This window comes from Cibotium barometz, chromosome 23 (assembly GCF_041138505.1).
Source record: "Cibotium barometz isolate CiBa-2024 chromosome 23, ASM4113850v1, whole genome shotgun sequence".
NCBI lineage: Eukaryota > Viridiplantae > Streptophyta > Polypodiopsida > Cyatheales > Cibotiaceae > Cibotium > Cibotium barometz.
In genome coordinates this window covers 21,646,528-21,668,404 of record NC_141068.1, presented here as the reverse complement: position 1 = coordinate 21,668,404, position 21,877 = coordinate 21,646,528, and the positions used below count along the sequence as shown (strand labels likewise).

General features: G+C 46.8%; 1 protein-coding gene across 7 annotated transcripts in view; it reads left to right on the top strand.

Moving 5' to 3' along the window:
* The first annotated feature begins 231 nt into the window (after positions 1-231).
* Positions 232-21,877, top strand: part of LOC147625740 (uncharacterized) — a 37,891-nt gene continuing 16,245 nt past the window's right edge. For 3 of the 7 annotated variants that reach the window (XM_086817281.1, XM_086817280.1, XM_086817275.1), the window contains exons 1-5: positions 16,524-17,799; positions 18,639-18,728; positions 18,917-19,147; positions 19,412-19,494; positions 19,576-19,675. In XM_086817281.1, coding sequence (XP_086673407.1) covers positions 16,684-17,799; positions 18,639-18,728; positions 18,917-19,147; positions 19,412-19,494; positions 19,576-19,675 — 1,620 coding nt within the window. In that variant the 5' untranslated portion in view covers positions 16,524-16,683. Of the gene's footprint in view, positions 599-815; positions 859-16,523; positions 17,800-18,638; positions 18,729-18,916; positions 19,148-19,411; positions 19,495-19,575; positions 19,676-21,877 lie in introns of those variants that run through there. The other 4 variants (XM_086817279.1, XM_086817278.1, XM_086817276.1 and 1 more) reach the window with 4 other exon arrangements.

Sequence of the window (21,877 nt, the reverse complement as noted above, 5' to 3'; positions counted from 1 at the left end):
TATATGAGAGGCTTTGTAGACTTTGGTCAAATCCTCGAGTAAAAGTGATGCCTTTTCATTTCGAAGTAGATTTAAGACAAGTACCAAGGCTATGAAAATGCTATATTAAAGCAAGAGCTATATAATGCATAAGTAATTAGCTATGTATTGATGATGACTCATTGAAGATTAAAGGGCTTGCAAATTCCCTCGCCTCTATTAGAGCACTAATTGATGATGATGACTCAGTTGGTCACTTTGAATGGGCTTGGAAAAGACTATGATCAGTTTCAGACATCTAACCAAACAAGCAAAAATTTCCATGCATATAAGCAACCCTCTGTGCACACATAGATGTTGAAAGGCGTGCCCAATTTGAACATACGTGTGCACGCAATGTAATACACAAAATTTAAACAAATGAGTAGCCTCCATCCCCACACACACACGTGCGAAGGTGTATCCCGTGAATCATCAGCTATGGGCAACTTTTAGAAACCTATAAAAAGTAAGCGGCTGCGGATTTTTGAATCTTCTTATAAATTTTTATTCCATATATATTCAAAACTCGGGTCGTTTGAGCTGCAGGCTTGGGAGTTAACCACAGTTCACAGTTCAGGTAAGAAGACCAGATCTTATTCTTAATCTTCTTTCTTTTCTGCTTAGTCCTGTACTTAATCTTCGTGTTAAACCGCGGTTCTACGATTTAGCGAGTAATGTTTTAACTAAAGCTCTGAGCGGCTTTTTTGCGTTAGTGTTTTCTTGGGTTAAGAATGAGATTGGATCCCTAATCATATAATTTATCAGTTAGAAAGCTCAGTAATACACCTCAATCAGATTGGTTACAAATGTTTCTACGGAGATCTAGTGTTCTATCAGGTGAAATTTAAGGCTTCACGATGTTCTCTGTATCAAAATAATGTGGAATCTAAGCAGAATGTGAATATTTCTCTTTAAAAAAATAATTATAAAACTATGATATCTTCTATCACTTTGGTTTTTTTTTTTGTTCTTTTTCTCTTCAAAAAACTGCATAGCTTTTTTCTTTTCTGAGCGGTCTTGCCCCCCCCCCCCCCCCCCCCCCCCCCCCCCCCCCTTCCTCTTCAACACCGAAAGGGGGGGGGGGTGTGGGGCGGCGACGGAAGGACCCAATACCCGTGTCCTGAACGCATGCCCCCCTCAACACACCACCACCACCACAACCTCAACCACCACTACAACACACCACCACTACAAACCACACATCACACACAAAAGAGGGGGGGAAATGACTCGATACCTGTGTCATGCCCGGTGTAAAATAAAACAACTACATGCACATAAGAGAGAGAGAGAGAAAGAAAGCTGTATTAACGTCTACTAGAGGTTGAACTCGACCTATGAGATAAATCAATGTACAATTGTCAATGTCTTCTGGATGTCTAGAAAAAAAAAGGACAAAATGAACATGAAATAAAGTATGAAAGTACTCAGCTAGTGGGGGGGTGTGATGGATAGAGCACTACTGCTAGAGGCTCAGTATGCAACCTATATGCGTAGGGTATACAAGAACGCAATGCAGATTTGTCTAGCTCCAACCAGTATCATAATGGGGGTGTAATATGTGATACATAGGCGATGGCGAGGCAAGAATACCTTGGAGCATGATCTCTGGGTGTGAGTGTAAGTGAGCTAGCCGCTCCTGGATATGGTGCTGATGTCGAGCCCGTATCTCTGTGATCTCCCTCTGATGTAGTCTGGGAGTTTGAACTTTGGTAGCTTGGTGCTCTCGGTCTCCGTCTCCGTCTGGCTCGGAGGTCCGCAGTGCGTTGAAGTGTAACCCCCTCCTGTGTCAGGGTAGGCACTGGAATAGATCTATGGAAGAAATCAGTGAGCTGGAGCTGTCGCCCACCTCTCCTTGTGGTATGAGTCCGTATCAGTGTCTCTGTGTGGCGTTGTGTCTCTAACAAGAACTGGCCAAATCCGCGTGGTCTACGGACTCCATGATTTGGTGGAGTGAGGGATGTCCACTGAAGAATGTGGTGTATCTCTCTCTAATGACACTATATGCTCTGCATCTGCATACATAATGTTCCTCACTCTCAACCTCCTCCTGGCATAGTCTGCATATCCTCTTTGCTCTGGGGATCCGTGCTGCCCTACCTATCTCAATCTCAAGTTGGTGTGATGACACTCTGAGCTGGCCAATCGCCACTCGGGCACTGTGAGGCATGTACACATCCATGTATCTAGGTCTCTGTATGAATCCATCCGTTGAGATACGCATAAACTGATCTTTGTAGTATAGCATCTTCGACGGTAGAGGCTGACTGGGTGTAATCCAAGTCTCTTGAGTGTATTGCTGCCATAAATCCTGCCGAAGGACTCTGTTCCTTTCACTGTGAGAGAGCTAGATGTGTGGTGCATGTATATCATACTGGAAAGGTGGCAGGTGATCTATGTCGAGACCATGCTGAGTGAGCCACTGTATCATCTATGAATACCATGATCTCCTATCTCCACTCTTTGCGAGTTGCTTGGACGCCTCAAAAGCTCTATGTGAGAGTCGATTTGATGGCATATCTCTGATCCTCTATATGAAACAGATCGTCTGGAAGAGGGCCTCTACTAGCATAAGAGGTGCAGCAAACTCCGTTCGGACAATGTCATGTGGGACGGAGGGTTTGCTGCGGATCATCCGTGAGAGCATGAGAATCTGAGGCCTCTCTATCTGAGACCATGTGGAGGTGGCGAGCCCAGGTGCCCATATTGCTGCAGCATACATCAAAGCAGGGGTGACTAGTGTGTCAAACAACCACCCCTTCGTGCGGGGCTCTTGGAAGTGTGCCTGGTGACACTCTCTCTAGCATGGCCAGAGCTGCATACCCTTGTGTGAGTCTATCCCTGGCTGCCTGTGCCATAGTAAATCTTCCTAGCGGAGTCGTAAATGTAATCCCTAGGTACACACATGAGTCTACCACCTCTACCTGTCCTCTTGCTAGTGTGAAGATGGCCTATCGTCGAACCAACCCTGAGGTGTGGAAAATCATGGCCTTGGTTTTCCCAAGGTTCACTGTAAGCCCCCTTTGTGTGCAGAAGTCATTGAGTGCATGGAGATGGTGCTATAGTCCCATCTGCGACTCAGAGACCACAATAATATCATCTGCATATAGCATAATGTGGACTGTGGTACTTGAGATGTCTACCCCGTCCCCACCACCGTGACCAATGAAGTCAGCCACCTCATCGATGTATAGCCCAAATAGTGTAGGAGAGAGTGGGCATCCTTGCTTCACACCTATGGTGCTAGCAATAACATCAGATAGCCCCCCGAGGCATCGTATGCGCCCGAGGACCTGCTCATATAAAGCATAGATGCCCCAAACCATCTCTGATGGGATCCCCAATGACTGTAGGCGCTGGAAGAGTCTCTCTCGTGGCACTGTGTCAAATGCTTTGCGGAAATCCACAAAGCAGCAGTATAATCTCTTCTCCCGTGCCCTAGCCTGGTCAATCAGACATCTCAGAGTGAATATATGGTCAATAGTGGAGAAAGCTCGTCGGAATCCAGCCTGCCCTGGTGCTCGCAGTCCCTCCTTCTTTGCATATGAGCTCAACTCTGCCTCGAGCACTGTGCCATAAAGTTTGGCCAATGTATGACCAATCATGATAGTCCTGTAGTTGCTGGGGTCTAGCATGTCTCCCACTTTGTGGAGAGGCACGATGGTGTGCATAGTCCACTCAGCTGGTAGGCCCTCCACTAGTGCCCTATTAATGAGGTGAGCAACAAAGGGTCCCAGTGTGTCAGCTGCATAAATAAGATGCTCACTCTGCATACCTGTGTGGTTAGCCGATCTCCCATGCTGTAACCAGCGGATAGCTCTCTCTACCATCGAGGCGGTAAAGAAAGTAGAGGTGGTAGGGCGGGACTTCTGTGGTTGTGGTATGGGTGGCTGCTGAGGGATATGGTAGAGGCTCTTTGCATATGTGTGCCATGTGAGTGGATCCTCAATCGGCGTACGAGGGCGAGGCTCTCTCATCCTGCGCCATGCAGTGGCTGCATCTCTGCTCATGAGAGTAGGTGGTATATATCCCAGTACTGTGCCTCCTCATATGCACGCCTCTTACGGCGTGTGAGGGTCTTCATCTGTCGGCTCTCCTGTCTCTATGTAATGGTCCCCAGTGCTCTTTGGGCACGGAGGTGTCTATATAGTTCTGTGCACTCATCATCATACCATCGATTTTGGGGCATGCTCCCAGATCTATCTGTGTGTGCAATGTGTGTGTCCAGAGTGCTCCATTGTAGTTCCAAACTGCTATGTGTATCTGTGAATCTGGATCCTCCATGGCCGATGTCCCATAGGCCGCATGGCGCTAATCGGTGGCCTTGCCATCGACGATGACACGGCCATCGTGATAGAATGCTCTCTTGCCCTCTTTCCAGGCCTGTAGGACTCTCGGCATGCATGTTTTCCTGTGTTCTATCTGCAACCTTGTAAGGTCGTCATCCAAATAGATGGGATCTCCCTATAATCCTCGTAGAATCACCCACTTCCTCATGAAGGTGACCCTCTCCGTCTCTCCAGCAAACTGTAGGATGAGGGCTCGCTTGCGTGTTTAGTCTTTCCCGGCTCTCCATGCTTTGGTGAAGGGGAGAGGGTCCTCTTCCCTGTAGCCGAGCTTCATGCATAGAAGTTGTCCATCTTTCTTAGGAGTGGAGTCGGGTGTCTTGGCTATACCTGTGACTCAAATGTTGAGGCGGCGGGCATGCCTCATCTTCCCCTCGTCAATGGTGGTGTGAATGATTTGGTGTTCTTCCCTTGAGTCTCCTCCCTCACTTCTTTACGGATGTTCTTCTTCACCACTTCAACGCATCCTGATTGCTTGGCTTCTAGTTTTCCCTCCATGTCCTTTGTGATCTCCTTGGAGATCTCTTCTTTGATGGCCGTGAGAGTGTTGTCATTGATCTCCCCTTCTTCCTTCTCGGTGTTCTTGACGGCTACCAATTCCACTCTCAATGCACTCACCTCCTCCTTGAGTGCCGTGTTCTCTTGTTCAAGGTCCGTGACCCGTGCTTCGAGGACCATGATGTGTCGGTGTAATTTGTTCTCCACCTCATTGAGGTTGGAATCGGATGTCTTCTTGTTCTCCTTGATTAGTGCCTTCATTGCCGTCTCGAGGGCCTCGAGCTTCTCTTGGAGACTTGGAGCCATTCCTCGAGATTACTCTGCAGCGCTTCCCACAGGCCGGGGGGGGGAGAGAGAGAGAGAGAGAGTTATGTTGCTGCCTTGGGGGCCTTAGGAAGGGTGGGTGGGATAAGGGAGTCGAACATGGGTGAATGCAGGCGAGCGGACAGGGAGACGGGTAGGGTGCGTGAGAGAGAGAGTATTTCTGGCAGCGCAAGCAGGCTAGCACAGCAGCTCCAGGCGCAGCACAGGGGGTGCGCAGCACAAGTAGGCAGCTCGGGCGGGGATAGGCGTAGCATAGCGCGAACAGGGCAACGCCAGCCGCAGCACAGCCAGGGTGCGCAGCACGAGCAGGGCAGGAGGCGAACATGGGTGAACGCAGGCGCGCGGACAGGGAGACGGGCAGGGTGCGCGAGAGAGTATTTATGGCAGCGCAAGCAGGCTAGCAGAGCAGCTCCAGGTGCAGCACAGGGGGTGCGCAGCACAAGCAGGGCAGCTCGGGCGGGGGGGGGGGGGGGGGGGGGGGTTGGGGGCGAACATGGGTGAATGTAGGCGGGCGGATAGGGAGACGGGCAGGGCACGCGCGAGAGAGAGTATTTTTGGCAGCGCAAGCAGGCTAGCACAGCAGCTCCAGGTGCAGCACAGGGGGTGCGAAGCACAAGCAGGGCAACTCGGGCGGGGATAGGCGTAGCACAGCGCGAATAGGGCAACGCTAGGCGCAGCACAGCTAGGGTGCGTAGTGTGAGCAGGGCAGGAGGCGAACATGGGTGAATACAGGCAGGCGGACAGGGAGACGGGCAAGGTGCGCGCGCGAGAGAGTATATTTCTGGCAGCGCAAGCGGGGTGCGCAGCACAAGCAGGGCAGCTCGGGCGGGGATAGGCGTAGCATAGCGCGAACAGGGCAACGCCAGGCGCAGCATAGCCAGGGTGCGCAGCGCGAGCCTGTAATGATGTCTCTCTGTGACGCTGTATGTCTAGAATGAATCTCCCTAGTATGCGCTGGTCTGCTGCCTCAAAGATCTGGCGTAGGGAATGTGGCTCTCTAAATAAAATGGGATATCTCTCTCTGATGGCTGTATATGCTCTGCATCTGCATACATAATGCTCCTCACTCTCCACCTCCTTCCTCCTGTAAATCCCCATTTAAGAATGCAGTTTTGATGTCCAATTGATGCACTATCCATCCTTTATGTGCAGCCAATGCAATCACTGATCTTATTGTGGTCATTCTCGAAGTAGGAGAAAAAGTTTCTTCATAATCTATTCCCTTTTTCTGGGAGTAGCCTTTAGCCAGAAGTCTTGCTTTGTACCTGTCAATAGTACCATCAGACTTTCTTTTGACTTTGTACACCCACTTTGTTCCAATGACATGCTTGCCTTTAGGCAAGCAATTCCACAAGATCCCATGTATTGTTCTTCATGATGGAAGAAATTTCAGCTTGCATAGCTTGCAAGCAATGCTCATTCTCATGTGCTTCTTCATAAGAAGAAGGCTCTTCTGAATCAAAGAGACCACCCATTGCTAATGCAGACTCTCCACGATGTATATTCAAAGCATGGCTGGAACTAGCCCTTGTTCTACCTGTGAGTGGAGCTGCAAGTTTGCTTTCTTGCAAAGTTTTCAGCAACCATCTTGGCACTGACTTGGCTGTGTCTATGGCTGTTTGCTCTTCCCTGGCAAGATCTTCCACTTCTTCCATAGAAGGGGGCTGAATGGGTGGCTGTTCCACATGTTCTACATGAGGATTTTCTTGTGTAGGGGCTGGCTGATCTGAATCCCCCCTAATTGCAATGGGTAAAAGTCCATCAAACATGTCCTGTATGCCTGTATCATTGCTTTTATACAAGCTGTCCATGGGCTGTTCTGAATTTTCAGCAAATACCACATCTCTACTTACAAAAATCCTTCATGGAGTTGGATTATAAAGACGGTAACCTTTGCTCTTATTGCTGTAGCCCACAAAAATGCATTTCATTGCTTTGTCATCTAGCTTTGTTCGGAGTTGTTCTGGCACATGTGCATATGCCAAACACCCAAATGTACGCATATAATCCACTGTTGGCTTTCGGCTATACCAAGCCTCAAATGGTGTTATGGTTTTCAAAGCTTTTGTTGGACACCTGTTCAACACATGAGTTGCACACATTATAGCTTCCATCCAAAATTTGTGAGGCAACTTTTGTGCTTTCACCATGCATCTTGCAATCTCCATGAGAGATCTATTTTTTCTTTCAGCTACACCATTCTGCTGCGGTGTATAAGGCACAGTACATTGGTGTTTGATGCCCTTTTGAAGCATATAATCCATGAATGCATTTGACATGTATTCTCCACCTCTATCTGAGCGGAGTGTTTGGACGTTACATCCACACATATTTTTAGCCATTGCTACAAAGTGTCGAAAGCATGCAAACACCTCTGCTTTCCCTTTCAAAGGGTAAACCCAAGCAAACCTGGAGTAGTCAAGATGCCCCCCTATGGATGGTGTCCGCATTGGATCACATACATCACTATGTATGAGCTGTAATGTACTTTCAGCTCTAACAGCTCCATCTTTGGGGAGTGGTTTTCGTTGCATCTTTCCCAAAATACACCCCTCACATACATGTCTTGGTGGAGACTCAAGAGGCGGCATATTATCAACCATATGATGCTTCTGCAAAAGCATCAAACTCCGAAAATTTACATGCCCAAAACGAGCATGCCATAGCTCTGCATCATGCATAGCAGGAGTGTGGGCAGCCACTGTATTTGCATCATAAGTACGCTTGTCATAGCTGTCCAGCTTATACAAGCCTTTGTATCGCGTTCCAGAAGTGACTATTCCCATCTTCAAATTCAACCTTTAAACCTTGGTCGTTTATGGCTGAGGCGGAGACCAGTTTTTTAAATCCCTGGAACATACAATACATTTTTCATACAAATATTGGCACCATTGGCTGCAATAAGTATGACATTGCCAATTCCCTTTACTGGATATGTGGTATGATTTGCACATGATACAGTGCGGCCATTTGAAGCATAAACCAAGTGCTGAAATACATCTTTGCATGAAGAGATGTGGCTCGAAGCACCACTATCAAAATACCATGATGCATTTTGTCTATCAGATGCAATGCAAGACATATCAGTGTCTGAAGCACTTGATGTGCCACTAGTGCATGTGACCAAAAAAGTGTACTCTTCTTGGATTACATTAGCTGATTGCTGTGCTTTGTCATCAGAAGAGTCTGCTACTGCATTGCCTGCTTCTTTCCTTTTCTCTTTTGCAATCCGCTTCCTACATTCACTGATGTAGTGACCAGGCTTATGGCAGTAGTGACATTTGCCCTGCTTTTTGGGCTTGTTTGCATCCCCTTTGTCAGACTTTTCACCACCAGAAGAGGGCTGTCCATGACCAGCCTTGCTAGACTGTTGTCCCCCATTCTTAAAGCTCTTTGCTTTACCCTTATCCTTGGCTGTAAATGCCTTGTCTCCACCACGGTTGCTTGATAAGTTTGCTCTTGTTTGCTCTTCCTGCAAGAGTAAACCCACCAGCTCTTCAAAAGTGACAGGATCACCACCTCCTCTCATTGAGAGGTTGAGAGAGGTGTGAAAGCCCAAGTAGGAAGGTGGTAAAGAATGAAGAGTGTTGGTGACCATCTGTCTGTCTAGATAACCTCATCAATGTTGAGCAATTGTTCCTGCAAATCTTTCACTTTGGTGAGATGATCTGCCATGGAGTCACCCTCATCCATAGAAAGAAGATCCAATTGCCTCTTCAAGTAGGCAACTCTTGCCTCGTTGCGTACCTAATACATTGCTTCCAATGTGTCCCATGCAAGCTTCGATGTCTTGCAAGAACGAATGTGCGGAATAATAGTCCTTTTCACTGAAAGGGCTATCAATGACATGGCCTGTGCATCTCTAGAGTCCCATCTCTTCTGCTCTTGTGTTGGAGCAGGTTCTACATCAGGAGCTCTTTGAGCACCTCCCCTTTGAGGCGTGGCTGGCTGTATGGTAAGTGGGCGTGTGTCATCACCACACACGATCCCCCAAAGCCCTTTGGCTACCAGCAAATGACGGATCATGAAACTCCACAGGGAGTAGTTAGATCCATCCAACTTGTCCTCCTGGGTGAGCACACCAAATACAGCTGTAGCATTTTGTGCCATGTCAACAAAATATACCTGCACGCAAACCAAGCACCAATGTGCACTGCCAGGCAACCAAATGTCCTGTGCAATTGTATGCCTGCAAACCAAAGCAAGTGTAAACCTGCACCAAATTGTCCAATTACACACAATGTGTATACATACGCGACAAATCACAGCTGTAATGCCCAATTACATGCTCCAATCTGAAAATCCCCAATTCTTATGCACTCCAATTGCTTCAATGTGCATTTAATTGGCTAATTTTCACAAAAGCCCCAAATTTTTGCAACTGAAAGAGGTTCAATTTGCTGTTTTTGACTTCAATTTTGAAAACCCCCAAATTGCAAGCAAAGCAACATGCCCAATTTTTTCAATTTGTCCTGAAATTGAGAAATCCCCCAAATCGCCTGAACCGTTTACCACATGCACTGTAGTGTCTGCAAAATTGTATCTGACCTGCACTGAAATGGCTGCAAATTTTGTATTTGTGTTTGAACAAAAATGTGTACAGAGAATACCTTCAGGCAAGGGCAGCACGTGTGAAGCAGGTGCTAGGCGGGGAGCAGACATGCGCGTACGTTGAGGGGCCTGCAGCCAGGCGCGCAGGCGTGAAGATGGAGCGAGAGGGAGCGCAGGGTCGACGGGGAGCTGTAGCGCAGGCAAAGGTGGAGAGCACACAGGCGCTTTTGTCGATGGGCCAGCAGCCAGGCGGAGGCGTGCAGAGTGCGCCGGAGCTGCAGGTGTCGATGAGGAGGAGCACACGGAGGCCACGCAGGTCAGGCGGGCGAGGCGGTGGGCGCAGGACGAGTACAAAGGTCGCAGGCAAGTCGCCGGGAGGCCGGAACGAGCCGGAGTCGACAGCTGGGCAATTGCGGAGCAGCGACGGCGTCCGGAGGGAAGAAGCGACGGTTGCCCGGCCGGAACGAGGCAGTGACGTGTCGGCGGTGGCTCTGGGCGGCCGGAATGCAACGTTGAAGGCGGCCAGAGCGGAACAACGAGGGCGGCCGGAACGGAACGGCAAGGGTGGCCGTGATTGGGCGGCGGCGGGCTTATGCGCACTATCGCCGTCGGCTGGGCAGGGAGGTGCCGCCCGCGGGCTGAGCGGCGGTGGTGGGCTCCCCAGTAGTGCTGCCGGCTTTTGGTGGCCGGAAGTGGCTGACGGAGGCGGGGGCGACGGAACTGCCGGACGGACGGCGATGGAATTCTACAGGATTTCCTCCAGGGGCAGAATTTCAGGGCCAGCTCCTTGCTCTGATACCAATTGGTGGTGTTGGACTCACACTCACACACACAAACCTGCACATTAGGGTAAGGTGCAGGATGGAGAAGCTCACACACAGAAATGAGAGAGAGAGAGAGAGAGAGCCAAAAGTGTGGTATTCACAAAAATGCAAGTCAACTCTTGCATGTGTGACACATCCATATAATATAGAAGTACAAAATATTATATGTTAGAGTGTCCTTTCACACTTGATATCCAAAGGGAAAAACCACATGGGAAAAAGTGCCCTTGGTTAAGCCCTGTTCACACATAGCACTACCATAAGTGAGCATATGCCTACACTTCACACCAATGGTGCTAGCAATAGTCTCGGACATACCTCCTGGACATCTGACTCGCCCAAAAACCTGCTCATATAATGCATAGATGCCCCATGTCATATCTGCTGGTATGCCAAGAGACTGCAGGCGCTGAAAGAGCCTCTCTCGTGGTACTGTGTCAAATGCCTTGCGGAAATCCACAAAGCAGCAATAGAGCTTTCTCTTCCTCACTCTGGCCTGATCAATTATACATCTCAATCTGAATACATGGTCAGTGGTAGAGAAAGCTCTCCTGAAGCCTGCCTGCCCTGATGAGCGTAAACCTGCTCGCTCAGCATATAAGCTAAGCTCTTGCTCCAACACTGCACCATAGAGTTTGGCCAGCACGTGGCCAACCATAACCGTAACTGTCCTGTAGTTGCTCGGATCGAGCATATCCCCTATTTTGTGAATCGGCACAATGGTGTGCATCGTCCACTCCGCAGGCAAACCCTCTGCTAGTGCCCTATTAAACAGGTGTGCAAGAAAAGGAGCCAAAGAATCTACTGCATATATGAGATGCTCACCGTGCAGGCCCATATGGTTGGCGGCCCGTCCATGCTGTAGGCGGCAGATAGCTTCCTGTACCATCGAGTGGGTAAAGAAGCTAGCTGTGGTAGGTCGAGGCTCCTGTGGCTGAGGTATAGGTGGTTGCTGTGGGGCGTGGTATAGGCCCTCTGCATATGTGTGCCATGTCTGTGGGTCTGCAACAATAGGTGTCGGTGTTCGGGGCTCTCAGAAGTGCCGCCATGAGATAGGGCTATCTCTACTCATGAAGAAATGAAAGATCTCTAGCTCCTGTATCTCTGCGAAGGCCCGCCTTTTGCGGCGAGTAAGTCTCCTCATCTCTCTCCTCGATTCTTGCGTTGTGATGGCTCCCAAGGCTCTTTGTATGCGGAGCCGTGAGTATAGGGCTCTGCACTCGTCATCATACCATCTGTCCTGGGGCATAGTCCCAGAGCTCGCAGGCTCTCTTGAGTGGACACGATGTGGGAAGCTCTGTAATGCAGCTGTGTGTAGGAGTGATGCTAGCTGGGTTGTAATGGTATCCATAGGTGCCAGGGGATCCATGAGTGGGAGCCCATCCTCTACTCTGCCAGTGTGTATGTCTGCCATGTCATGTGTGAAGTAGATGGTAGTGTGTGGCGTCGGTATGTGGGGGGCTGGTGATCCGGCTAGTGAAAATGCCAAGTATGTATGATCTGCCCCAATAGGACGAGGTGGAATGGAGAATGAGGTGACAAGCTGTGATGCCTCCAAAGACCCCATAATGTAGTCTACCACCGTGCCTCCGGTCCGTGTATGACCCCCATGTGGGAAGCATGCCAGCCCTCCTGATCCCGGCCACTGTAGCATCCCGTTATAAATAACGAGACGATGCCTGGCTCCCAACTCTAGTAAGTGGTCCCCATAATGTCCTCTGTCTGGTCCAGTGTCCTCTGATGCCCGACTAGCCCCTATCTCCTCTGGATCCACAGGGTGGAGGATCTCCATGTCATCATAGTCATACACCTCACACTGTCTGCACTGTGTGTGGGCATTGAAGTGGCCCGTAAGAAATACTTCCCCTAGTGTAGAATAATGCATAATCTCCTCTGACAGACAAGTGTATGGCGAGGCTCCTGTCTCCTCCTCCTGTGGCATGTCCTCTGTAATGACATAGGAGGATCCTGATGGAGGAAAGTAACATAGAGCTATGTATATAACCCTGTCCTGTGAGAGATGTAAGCTGATCCACATGTATCTGGCCTCTGGATCTTGTGCTACCACTCTCAGTCTCCCCTGTAGCTCCCGTCTGAATAGAACTGCTACTCCCCCTGACCCTCTCGAGGTACCCTGGCATGTGGTCCTCCTGTATGCTGACTCCCACTGGAATCCCTCTACTCGAGGTAGCCCTCTCTCTGGGCTCTGATGTGTCTCTGTCGGAAGTATGATGTCTCTCCCCACCATAACATGCTCCAGTCGTCCAGGCTGCACCCATAGTAAACCATTACAGTTCCATACTGCCATGTGTATCTCTGTTAGTGGCGTGGTCTGTGTCCCATAGGCCCCAAACCGCTAATCCATGGGCCCATGGGCCGGCCATCAATGATGACCCGACCATCTTGATAGAAGGCCTTCTTGCCTTCTCTCCTCGCGTGTAAGACTCGTGGCATGCAAGCTCTCCTATGCTCAAGCTGCATCCTCGTGAGATCATCATCCAAGAAAATAGGAGCTCCCTCTAAACCTCGTAGTATGACCCTCTTCCTCATGAAGGTGACCCTCTCCGTCTCTCCTGCAAACTGTAGGATGAGGGCTCGCTTGCGTGTTGAGTCTTTCCCGGCTCTCCATGCTTTGGTGAAGGGGAGAGGGTGCTCTTCCCTGTAGCCGAGCTTCATGCATACAAGCTGTCCATCTTTCTCGGGAGTGGAGTCGGGTATCTCGGCTATACCTGTGACTCGAATGTTGAGGCGGCGGGCATGCCTCATCTTCTCCTCCTCAATGGTGGTGTGAATGATTTGGTGTTCTTCCCTTTGAGTCTCCTCCCTCACTTCTTGACGGATGTTCTTCTTCACCACCTCAACCCATCTTGACTGCTTGGCTTCGAGTTTTCCCTCCATGTCCTTTGTGATCTCCTTGGAGATCTCTTCTTTGATGGCCGTGAGAGTGTTGTCATTGATCTCCCCTTCTTCCTTCTCAGTATTCTTGATGGTTGCCATTTCCACTTTCAATGCACTCACCTCCTCCTTGAGTGCCGTGTTCTCTTGTTCGAGGTTCGTGACCCGTGCTTCGAGAGCCATGATGTGCCGGTGTAGTTTGTTCTCCACCTCATTGAGGTTGGAATCGGATGTCTTCTTGTTCTCCTTGATTAGTGCCTTCATTGCCGTCTCGAGGGCCTCGAGTTTCTCTTGGAGACTCGGGGCCATTCCTCCATATCACTATGCAGTCCTTCCCACAGGCAGGGAGGAGAGAGAGAGAGAGTTATGTTGCTGCCTTGGGGGCCTCAGCAAGGGTGGGTGGGGAAAGGGGGGCAGCCAGCGCAACGAAGAGAAGGCGCAGGGGGCTAGTGGGTAGCAGTGAACAGAAGGCGCAGAGAGAGAGAGAGAGAGAGAGAGAGAGAGAGAGAGAGAGAGAGAGAGAGAGAGAGAGAGAGAGAGAGAGAGAGAGAGAGAGATTTTAACGTCCTCAAAAGACCCAAAGGGTATAGAGACCAAAAAGTGATACATAGTTCCATGATAATGCTAATCCATGGAAAAAGAACTGAGAAAAAAGACTGGTACCAGTTCTAAACATGTGTGACAGTACAAGTAGGTATGTAAAAAAATGGTAACTGGCTTCATCATAGTATCTTGGGTATGAATATTACATTCTAAGAAAGTATTGGATATGGGGGTTTCAAAACATGGAAAACTCTAAATTATTAGCAAGAAAATGAAAGAAAAAAATATCTGGTGTTCATTTGATTGTAGCATTGTATGAAGCATTGCTGGTAACACATTTGCATCAACATTACATATTGATAGGGAAGGCTTCGTCTCTATGTTTGTAAGTGATGCATGGTGTTTGAGCACTTATATATATATATATATATATATATATATACACATATATATATATACACATATATATATATACACATATATATATATATATATATATATATGCACACATATATATATATGCACACATATATATATATATGCACACATATATATATATATATATATGTAACACGCGGAAGCTCTGGGGGTCTTCTTTCAGCCCTAAACACTCCTGAGAACATGCTGATGCAAAACGCAGACATGAAGAAAGAGTAGAGAGAGAGAGAGAGACATGGCTGGAAATTCAGTATATATCATACAGTACAAAAAGGTACTTTGTCCACAGCCCTAGGCTGCCTCATACAAAAGGTGATAAACACCCAAAATCTAGTCCCTACTTGGACCCTAAGGACCCATCCCCATAAATTAATGAATGAATACAATGATGAGCCTTGAGTGCCTTTTATAGGCCCTTGGGAATAGTGAAGTGTTGGCCGACTGCTGGAATAGTGAAGTGCTGGCCGACCAGCAGCCGGCCAGCCGACTGGCTAATAAATCATAAAATGCTACGTTTTGCAGCCGTCTTGCCATGTCATGATGCTTCTTTAGCCGCCTTGGTCTCTGGTTCAGGTCTCTGGTTCAGCCGACGTCTCCTGGAAGCAGCTGACAGTACCCTTTCATGCAGCCGACAGCATCGTGGTCACCAGCCAATCTGCACTCTGTGCTCCATAATCCTGGTTCTATCCGGTTCTTATACTCTTTTTCTGGCTGCCTCTTTAGGACCAGCATCTGAGAATGTCCATGGCACTTTATGCACATGACATCCCCCTCTGCTAAACTTGATGACGGGAATCCAACCTGTTCTTGGATGATTGTCATCATTCCAATCTTTTCCCGAAGTCCCTCTGTCATCCATCCATCCCTGGCAACCCTTTTCTGTGAAAACCCGGCTCGGTCTCCAAAACCACTCTGACTCAGATTAATATCTATGCATCTGTTCCCTCCAGCCCCCAATCCATTCCTGCCCTGACTCTGAACACTGTCTTGGTCTTCATTCCTGAGAAATGAGTCTGGCACTCTCACATCACCCCTTGGAGGATAATCCTCCCTTGGGACCGTTGCCCGAGAACCTATCTGGCTCACAGGACTGTCATCTCCTCTGGCTGTGTGGAACACCACCAACAAACCTCTTGGGAGCTCTTCCCGATTCTGTGTTCCTTGCCTTGGGCTTCGTATCCGTGTACTTTCCTGTACCTTGGACCTGTACACCATCATATGGGATTGATTCAGTGTTAAGCTTTGCTGAGTCTAATGCTCTGATATCAATGTAACACGTGGAAGCTCTGGGGGTCTTCTTTCAGCCCTAAACACTCCTGAGAACATGCTGATGCAAAACGCAGACATGAAGAAAGAGTAGAGAGAGAGAGAGACATGGCTGGAAATTCAGTATATATCATATAGTACAAAAAGGTACTTTGTCCACAGCTCTAGGCTGCCTCATACAAAAGGTGATAAACACCCAAAATCTAGTCCCTACTTGGACCCTAAGGACCCATCCCCATAAAGGAATGAATGAATACAATGATGAGCCTTGAGTGCCTTTTATAGGCCCTTGGGAATAGTGAAGTAAATCATAAAATGCTACGTTTTGCAGCCGCCTTGCCATGTCATGATGCTCCTTCAGCCGCCTTGGTCTCTGGTTCAGCCGACGTCTCCTAGAAGCAGCTGACAGTACCCTTTCATGCAGCCGACAGCACCCTTTCATGCAGCCGACAGCATCCTGGTCTTCTCCAAATCCACACTAGCCAATCTGCACTCTGTGCTCCATAATCCTGGTTCTATCTGGTTCTTATACTCTTTTTCTTGGCTGCCTCTTCTGGACCAGCATCTGAGAATGTCCATGGCACTTTATGCACATGACAATATATATATATATGTATGTATGTATGTATGTATATATGTGTGTGTGTGTGTGTGTACCTAGATGAATCCAGGAACATGCTTTGATGATGTAGCGTTGCTATTTGGTCCCCTATTGTTTATGTTCAAATATTACTTGCTAGTTGCTTGCTCTGCTCGAGTTAATGGTGAATGCTAAGAAAATTTATATTTTTCAATTCTACTACTGGTCACAGTTGCAGGTTTGTATTCTCTTCTTGATTGCATTGAATGTTGGCCTAGGAAAGTAAATCCATTAAAGGTTTTTGTGCTTATTCACAAGCTGCAATGATAACCCTGACAAAGGTTTGAGCCCATATCTGGTGAGGTGAAGCAGCACCATAGGTCTTCAAGGAAAAGACATGGTTGACTTACAAGCAGGCGTATCTCCTGTGGGAATCCAAGGACAACATATCACAGTGGAAGAACGGCAGCTGGGGAGGCCGCCTTCAGCTTTGAATCAGAACAATGATGGCAAGGATTACCATGTACGAGTTGGAAGAGTATACCGTTTCAGACCTGGCCACTTAGATACAACGTCAGGTTCAGGCTCAAGTGCCGGAGCTATGACAGGACTCACTAGCTCTGATACCTTTCCTGTGTCAGCATCTAAAGAGGTCACTAAGGCAGTCAAAGGAAAAGAAACTGAGTTCCCAATCAGAGATGTTGTCGACTTGACAGTGGACAGTCCATTGCAAAATGTGAAAAGATCAGCGTTTGCTTTGGACAGTGGATCAGCAGAGAGGCCAGAATTCCCGGCTTTTAAAAGGCAGCATTGTCGCACAAGCCGGACCCATAGGCTGCCCACACTGTCTAGTCAAAGCAATCTACATCAAATGCCTTCTGAAGAGGAGAGTTCAGTATCAAGTATAAGACTGACACTTAGATCGGAGCCCAGTAGGGTAAGTCTAAGAACTTCCTTGCCGGCAGGAAAAACAGATAGTGGGATGGAGTCCTGTGAGAAGGCAACTGCATTGCAAAGTGAGCCAGATGATGTTTTGGGGGATGCTCAGCTGAACAAAGGCTCTTTAGGGGCCTCTTCCTCAGGGAAGGAAGATACTACCAGACTTTTGCCAAAAAATGAAGGCATACTTGCACCTGCTGTAGAGTCTCATGGTAGAGGTGGTGAACCATCGGTGACCACTGGTCCAGACTGCCAGTTGATGGGGCATATTTCATCACAACCAGAAGGGCTGCTGCCATCCAAACAGAAACGCTCTTCGTTGATCGATCCAACTAAAAGTCGTCAAAGGTTTAGGCCTCCGCGAATGGTTAGTGGTCGCAGTGCAAATGGGACCTCTTTTGGAGGAATGCGAAGGCCTATTGAGGTGGATGATTGGGAATCTCCAAGGAGCTTAGGTGTCAATAAGGATTTCAAGATTCCAGAGACAGCAAGACAGATTGAACAAGATGAAATGTTGGCAAAGTTTCTACAAGAAGATTATAGTCTCGAAGCTGGTGGAGGAAGTCCTTCCCTGGTGAGCTTTTCTTAACATCCTTGTTCTCCTTTAAAGAGAGTTTCCTTAATATTATCATTTTGTCCAGCATGCTTCTTCAGAAGACTTCAGTCAAGGGGCCTGCAGTAGGAAAAAAGATGATAATATTACATCAAAAGAAGCAGCAGACTCGCTTCCATTGTTGTTAGTGGGCAATTGGGGATTTTAAAAAAACTTTTATCATGATTTTTCCCATTCTTTTTTATGCCTATTCTTGCATTTGCTCGAGGAGCTACTGTTCATGCGCATGCACGGGGATATGCGTGTGTTTTGAGCACATGACCTTTGTGATTCTATAACTGGTTGACGTTTTCTAGCTTTTCTTGTCTCTGTTCTTTAGTTGAAGCAGTCAGTGTAGAATTCTGTTCTTTCTTGCATTTGCTTGACAAGGGTGCTTGTGTGTGCCTAGAGCAAGGTGAAACGATGGCTTCAAGAATGTGTGTGTGTGTGTGACATGATGACTAGTAGTGTTCCTATTGCTGGTTGCTGTTTTCTACCTTTTTACATGCTCTTTAGTGCGTCATTACAGCAGATTGATAGGAACTTAGTTTAGCTGTTCACTTACATGTCCAGTAAGGTGGACATATCTTTATACATAGTGGAGATGTACCACTTGGAGTCTATGCTATGTGTGAGGATTGGTGTTTTTACATTTTTGTGGCTAGTCATGTTAGTACAACCTAGACTTGCTTCATGCATTTCTTAGCTCATCATGGAACAAAGAAAGGGAAATGCCTTGTTAAATCAACTGTGGAAGTATGATTAGATTACTTTAAAATGAAAGACTGCCGCTAAATATTTTTATGGTCTAATGGTACCAGAATGATGCTGATGCTCAACTTGCACAAATGCTCCAGGAAGAAGAGAACGCAAAAAGTTTGCAACATAGAGCTCAACCGTCTTTTCATGCTGTATGTATTGTGCTCAAACATCTTGCTTATGTGAAAGACTGCAGCTAAATAATTCTATGGGTTAATGGTATCAGAATGATGCTCAACTTGCAGTTTTTAAAACTGTTAGGCATGTATTCAATGTACAGTTGGAACCATAGTATGGAAGGTTAGCATGGGTAATTTGGTTGTATCAATCCTTTGTCCAGACAAATGCATCAGCAGCAGTGCAAACTGCTAGGAGGGAATTGCAGGGAGTTCTGCCACCTGCTCGGCCTCTCTCAGCTAGACCTGCTCCTTCTTCCTCAAGGATGCGGATACTGAGAAATCTTCAAAGAAGAAGTAATCAACACGTGATGAGAGGCCGTCAGCTTGGAGGAAGGGCAGTGAATGTTAATGAAAGTTTATTTCATTTTCCAGAAGGAGTAGATTTGGATACAGTAAGGCATCTATTTATTTAGGCTTCTAAAAGCATCATGCCAATCATACACACATATGTACACATGCACATTAGCATGTATGTACATACATACACATACATATGTACACACGTACATAAACAAATATATACACATACATGACATACGTACCACATGCATACATGCATACATACATGCATGACTACATACATGTGTGACATAGTAATTACTAGGGCTATAACATTCTATCATCCTTAGTTTCATTAGCTAACTACATTTTTGCAGAGGCTAGGGTTTCTGGCAGCTATGGAGACGGTATCTCAAGGAAGCTTCCCGATGTTGGCCCAAATTGACCGTGACTTTAATGAGTAAGTTTTGAAAGCTTTGTGCTTCATAACCATAAATCAAATCAGTAAAACTATGCTTATGATCGCTTGATTTGCTACCAGAAATGACTATGAAATGCTGCTTGCTTTGGATGATACCAATCATGCTTGTAATGGTGCTTCCTATAACAAAATAGAGCAGCTACCTATTTCTGTAATCAAGGTAAAATTTAGTCTCCATTTGTAAACTTGGGTTTCGACAAATCAATGTGACAAGTTTTCCTTTGTTTTTTTTTTGTTTGGTAGGTTGGGGGTGTCTGTATATGTATGTCACTGAGATGTTTTTGACCAAAAGAGTGGATAAAGGAAGCAAGCAGTGCCTAATCTAGTGTTAAGGCTTTTGACCCTTAAGGTTAATGTATTTGTGAAGCAAACTATATGAAGTGTTTGTCTTCATCCAACTTGTAATTCCACTGGTCGGTGTGGAATGCTTGGTTGAACACAATGCTGATCAATAGACTTAAATACACCAAGATTTAATGGACAATAAGCACAATACAAGATGTAATTTGTTGAATTGACAAGAGATGCACAATGAGCCGGAACAGCCGGCTCCTCTGTCAAATAGCATATATTAATCTTGGGAGAATCAAGTACATAGTGTCATGGGCATTTTTGACTAGATTTCCATACCAATGCATATGAATACAGTATTGTAAGTAGTATGGTTGTTGGTGAAGATCTACAATTCACACTACTCTCTCAAGTGCCCATGTTCCCTACCATTTGCTCTCTATTGTTCCATTAACACATGGTGGCAACAATCTACAAGAGAGCACGGAGGACAAGAGAACACTACATAGGGTATGTGAACATGGAATGGTGCTCCTCCCTCCTGCTACTTGCTTGCTTCCATAATTAAGCATTAAAGCTTACCAATTGCAAGTAGAGTCGATGACAACGGAAGTCTTTGCAATGGAAGCATTTGGAGGGTTGAAATCTTCAATCTGTCGCGATCCTTCGCGACAAAAGTCTTCAAGAGGATGAAGGGAACCTTGGGAAAGCTTCCCCTAATGTTCAACTTGAAAAAGAAATTTTGAAATCAGGGTTTTCAGCCAAAAGACTAGAAATTACAACAAAAGAAAGGACTTTTTTGTTGAATTTCAGTCATTGAGAGTGTATAGGAGAGTGAATACCACATGGAATCACTCTTGGAAACTTGAAAAACACATAGCAAGATTGGATATGGAGTTGGGAAGGAGAAAGTGCACAAAAACCAGTCAAAAAGCCTCATGAAGGGAGGCGCCTACTTCTAGAGAGAGAGATGTTGAGATGTCCACCCTGGGTGTTAGGGAGAGAGGACAAGTGACTTGTGGTGCAAGTTGGGAAAGACAAATGGTTGGGTTTGTTGGAATATATCATCTCCAGATAGTATACTCCATCATTTTCATGCTTGTACTGGCCATTTATGAGGCCCTGCATGTGTATATTTATTTAGATATTTTTTCCTTATGTTTTATGCTTTTATAGCATTTTTATGCTATTGTGGAGCTGTCGGCTTCTACAGCTGGCCGACCAACTGTCCTGGAGAGTATATAAGGACTGTTCCCCTTTCCTCCATTTCATCTCATTCTTTTGCATCCTGTTGAGGTCATTAGCAGTTGCTTCTGCTTCTTATTATTGTAAAGCACCTACGGGCTTCCCTCGTGCTCAGTTTTCAGCAATAAACATCAGTTTCCAACATTTGCAGGTCTTGTACTTGAGCCTACATCTGTGTTTTCTATTTGCTTCACTTTCTTTCATGGTATCAGAGAAAAATGTTGACATGTAAGCAGAAGAGAGCTGCATTTTTTGTTTTGGAGCAGAGGCTTTGACAGTTTGCTTGGTTTTTCGTAGATTTTAGCGTGGAAAGTGTTGCGTTTTCTTTCGGGAGGAGAGGTTTCCTCAAGATTGCTGCGTTTTCTTCATCTGACGCTTGGGATTGTTGTATTTCTGAATTTTTAGCAATAATTGCTGATTTTTCTAATGATTGGATTGTTGAAGCCCTCTTCTAGGTGTTGAGGATAGGGATCTACAGCTTGTAGAGATCTTCCTTCTTCCTCTCCTTTCAGTTTACCCACCCTCCCTCTTGCTGTGCTCAGCCTGAGAGGAGGATTTGCTGATTTTTTTATTTAACCCCTTTCTTAAGAGAAGGTTTCTTGTCAGAGGACATGTCTTCAGGAGATTTCTCTCCTGCTGCTCCTTGTACAGTTTCTTCTCCAGTGCCTGGATCTCCCACCCACCCTCTCTTCTAGTCTTTGTTGAGGAGGTTTGGATTCTTGGTGGTAATGGCTTTTGGAAACCCTCCCCTCACTTCACATCGGATGAGGTTGAGTATCATCCACTGATTTATTTCAGTTAACATTGTAGATGATCATGCCTACCC